General features: G+C 32.8%; 1 protein-coding gene across 1 annotated transcript; it reads right to left on the bottom strand.

Moving 5' to 3' along the window:
* Positions 1-571: 571 nt before the first annotated feature.
* LOC104888470 (peroxidase 40) lies at positions 572-3,659 on the bottom strand. The gene is made up of 4 exons (XM_048640643.2): positions 3,309-3,659; positions 2,593-2,784; positions 2,245-2,410; positions 572-1,181 (listed from the first exon to the last, which is right to left on the bottom strand). The coding sequence occupies exons 1-4, from the start codon at positions 3,603-3,605 to the stop codon at positions 781-783; spliced, it is 1,056 nt and encodes a 351-aa protein (XP_048496600.1). The 5' UTR covers positions 3,606-3,659; the 3' UTR covers positions 572-780.
* Between the last annotated feature and the right edge of the window lie 785 nt (positions 3,660-4,444).

Genomic DNA, 4,444 nt, shown 5'->3' with positions numbered 1-4,444 from the left:
ATATGAGATTTGTATTTGTAAAAAAACTAATATGAACCCGGTGCACACTAATTAGTGTGCACCCAATTCATATCACGTGAGTTTATGATAGTGTATATTGATATGATATAGTGTATGTTAAAATGATATAGTGTATGTTAAAATGATATAGTTAGTGTATATTAAAATGATATAGTGTATGTTACAGTGATATAGTGTATGTTACAGTGATATAGTGTATGTTAAAGTGATATAGTGTATGTTAAAATGATATAGTGTGTGTTAAAGTGATATAGTGTGTGTTAAAGTGATATAGTGTGTGTTAAAGTGATATAGTGTGTGTTAAAGTGATATAGTGTGTGTTAAAATGATATAGTGTGTGTTACAATGATATAGTGTATGTTAAAGTGATATAGTGTATGTTAAAGTGATATATAGGGTGTGTTAAAGTGATATAGTGTATGTTATAATGATAGTGCATGTATGTTAAAATGATATAGTGTATGTTAAAGTGATATAACGGGTCACGTGCCTGGACCTGGTCCACACTATTTTTAGTGTGAACCGGGTCCACACAAGTCGGATTGCTGTATTTGTTTATGAAAATAAAAGTGCATGATCGATGCTTAAGATGAAGTTCCAATCAGCCTTACTTAATACATAAGTACTTAGATATTAGAAATCTAATGACAACACAATTTAGCTGATCCATAATAGTAGTACTAATTAATTAACAAACTAATAACTGCTTTTGAAAATATCACGCACTATTGTGGAGTCAAATTAATAAAAGCATCATTATTAGTTAATAACCCTACAATTACGACGAATTTCACCACTATTGTCAGTAAGAACTCCTATGCTTCCCATCTTGAGCATTGCTTCAATGAAGTCATCAAAGAATGCACCTTCATCCTCCGCATATGATCGAACAATCTCACCTGTCTGATCATTATCACCACCTAAGAGAACTTGATCGGAGGGTAGTAAACCCTCCCCAGATAAAAGGTTAACATAGTATTGATTGTCAAATGTTGATGGGGTAACTAGGTCTAAATCTGCTACAATATTGTTGGTGTTGCTATTGGATACCAAGCAAAGTTGCTGCAATGTTTGTAGGAAATCAATGTTGATGTCTCCTTTGCTGGTTTGAAGCCGAGAATTGAAGGATGAACACCGAGCTTTTCCAAGAGTATGAGCACCTACAAAGTTGTATTTGTAAAATCAAATGTATTTTGTTGTTAAGAAAAAAAGTAGTTCTTGCATTGTTACTACGTAGTCAGATTGAACAATTAGAACTTAACCCGATTTTAATTAAGTGCGGTCCGTTTTTGGTTACATATACATTTTCATAAACAAATTGTCCAAGATAAATTTTTGTAGACGTCTCTTCACAAAAATTATAGTGAAGAAAATACCAATTCAATTTGAATGGATTCAAAATGATGTTGTTGCATGGATCGGGATTATAAATTCTTTGCCCTAATAAATTAGTTCAAAACAATAATAGATGATATATAAAGTAAAAGAAAACCAGCTATAGGTATTTTTTTTTAAGGTAGGTAAGATGAAAGATCCTACTAAACAGGCACTTCGCACAGACAATCAGTCAAGTTCGTAAATCAGACTCCGTGAAGGGAGGAGGATGGTAAGGAAACCTCACCAAAATCCATAGTGGGGTTCGGTCCCATAACCTTAAAGTCATAAGACCAAACTTTTACCACTAGGTTAAGTCTTGTTTATTAAAACTAAGTGTCATACCTTAAGTCTGTATATATTTATTATATACAACTGGTAGTTTCAGGCTATTCACTTCAAATTGTACTGATGCGATTTTTGCAAAGGGTAACTTACATGTAGTTTGGGTGACTAGGCATGCATGTCATGTATAATAGAAGTAGTCCTAAGACCTAAATGCACGCAATACATGCATTGATATATAAAAAATGTAATTGATAAAAAAAATAGCTTTATGAATATAACATCACTCAAAAAATAACGTTTATTTTTGACAATTTAGATACTAATTACATATAAGCATTTTAGGCATCTCGCAGGAACATCAAAGTGGACAACGTCTTCCAATATTCCTTTGTAAAATAGAAATGTCACAAAATTTTAGTTTTTTTTTTTTTTTTTTAAAATAACAATGGATTCTCTCTTTATTAGAAAAAAAAATCTTTAGAAGTTACATATTGACATCCTCAACTTCTCAACGTACAGATTAATTAGGGGCCAACTTATGTATTACAGTATTAGTTTTACCTGAAAGAGCAACCATGTCAGTAATACTTAGGCCCACATTTTGGAACATGTTTACCAATGTCTGGGCTGTTGAGTTTGGGCCTGGAATGTTGGTATTTGCTGCTGACTTGCTGGCACTTAAACTGTCTCTCCTTCCTGTCTGGACCTCCCAGCCCGGCCCATTAGACTGGATAAATTCGACAATATATCAAACCACTAGCACATAATAGTTCTCCTAGAATAAATGATTTACTCCGTTCTAAATTAAATGCAAGAAAGAGGTATTATTTGTCGAGACATAAATTATTCTTTTGTTGCATTTAATTCGAAAGGGAGAAAGTAAAAAAAAAAAGGAATTTTAGACATTACCACAAGAACAGAATCCCTTGCTGCAACAGCTAAAATGTCAGCACAAGACACAATTCCGGGGCAAAGAGATTCCAATTCAGATTTAATGGCATCAATCACTTCAAACCCTCTTAGAGAATTCAAGTTTGGTGCCGCAGTTTTCTCCCCAACAAAATTACCAGTGTCATCTAATAATACCGATGCATCACATCCCTACAGGTACGGTGCACAAGAAGAAAAACATACTAGAGTATTATAAACCAATTAACATGAAATAACAACATTGCCAAGAAAAATAAAAAAAGTGATCAAAAGTGGCCAAGGTTTCTTATCGCATACAAATTTTATTTTCAGATTTTAACTTGCCTAAAAGAATTTAAAAAGTTGTTTGTCGCAAAAAATGACTATAAAAGATCCTCTAGTACAAATTTTTCTTATTAGTCAACTGATACTCCTTTTTCTAAAAATAAAGAATATGTCACTTGCCTTCTATTGAGACACTTTTGACATGAAGTTTTACTAGTACTGCGTGCTATTATAATACATGCATGCAATATTCTTAGGATGTACTGTCACATTATTACTAAAAATTACAGTATAATGTGATAATTAAACTTCAAAGAGATCAAGTATAATGAGTAATGACATACATAAATTTACAAAAACAAAACTCAACAAGATTATAAAGAGCTAAGAAATTTAAGTTAAAGAGAGAGATCATGAGAGAGGAGAGTTACATTAACGAAGCAGTCATGGAAATGGAGGCGAAGCAAAGAAGCAGCCATTCTAGGATCATTAAGAACAGCATTTTCGACCCGCGAAAAAATAATGGATTCAGCATCAGGGCAGCTATCTTTGTAGGCATCAATTAGTAATCCATCAGTAGGAGGAGCTCCTAAGTATACATTGCCATCTTCAAGACATGTTGTATTTAAGGACGATTTTGGTGCCCTTGCACCGTGAGTTACTAGTAGTATCATTAACTCTAGCACCAAAACAAACATGCATATTTTAGTGTACATGTAGTAGTACATTTTTAGACAGTTGCTATGATATTTTTAAATTTTAGTAATTAAGTGATGATCAGTATGTAGTATGAGTGAGGTTATTTATAGTAGGGTTAGTAGTATGTATGTATGTCAGAATTGTGGAATAGTGGTTAGACTACTGCAGAGGAATTAGTCAAGCACATGAATAAGTGACAATGCATAACTCGTAAGAGTAAGTGCGAGTATTATTATAGAGCTGAAGAACCAAACCCATGTGCATATGATATCAGCTGCGATATGTCGTTAGTTTGAGCATGTATCTAATCTTCTCAATTTATGGAGGAAGTTAGATATGCACTGCAAACCTCTTTGAAAGCTAGAACTAGGATTTTGTACTTGTATTTACAAAGCAATTTTTTTAGTTTGCATTTAATCTTCTCAATGCAGGAACTACGAATTAAGTTAGATTTGCAAGGCAAACCTCTTTGACAACTATACAGGGGTGATTCTTTGGCACATGCAATTACGGTGACGGAATAGGGCCCCAAAATATAAAGACCCCAAAAATATTTATTTTTAATTCTTTGAAGATTAATTAGATAAAAATAACATTTGGATCAATAGTAAAAGTGTAAGGGAAAGAATAATGAGAACATGAAATTTATAAAAGTTTCATTATTTAAACTTTTGAAAATAGTCGGCATTAACCAGCTGGAAATATGAATCTTAAACTACAAATGAAGGCGCAATTAAAGAAATTGTACAAGACCCCATTAGTTTTTTTCCATATTTGTCCCGCCCGTGTAACTGCAGCTAGCTAGGATATAAGACATATATGTTCAACATAAATAGTTGTAGTATTATAATAGTGGTTAGATATTGTA

The sequence above is a fragment of the Beta vulgaris genome, chromosome 3 (assembly GCF_026745355.1).
Source record: "Beta vulgaris subsp. vulgaris cultivar EL10 chromosome 3, EL10.2, whole genome shotgun sequence".
NCBI classification, from domain to species: Eukaryota; Viridiplantae; Streptophyta; class Magnoliopsida; order Caryophyllales; family Amaranthaceae; genus Beta; species Beta vulgaris.
This window is presented reverse-complemented; position numbering and strand designations above follow the sequence as displayed.

Bases quoted from the DNA above. Each gene is read 5' to 3' on its own strand.
- LOC104888470 (XM_048640643.2), bottom strand. From the start codon at position 3,605: ATGTACTACTACATGTACACTAAAATATGCATGTTTGTTTTGGTGCTA. The intron at 2,411-2,592 runs GTAATGTCTAAA...GAATTTATCCAG, and splicing joins CAAGGGATTCTGTTCTTGTG to TCTAATGGGCCGGGCTGGGA. The intron at 1,182-2,244 runs GTAAAACTAATA...ACAACTTTGTAG, and splicing joins TGACATGGTTGCTCTTTCAG to GTGCTCATACTCTTGGAAAA.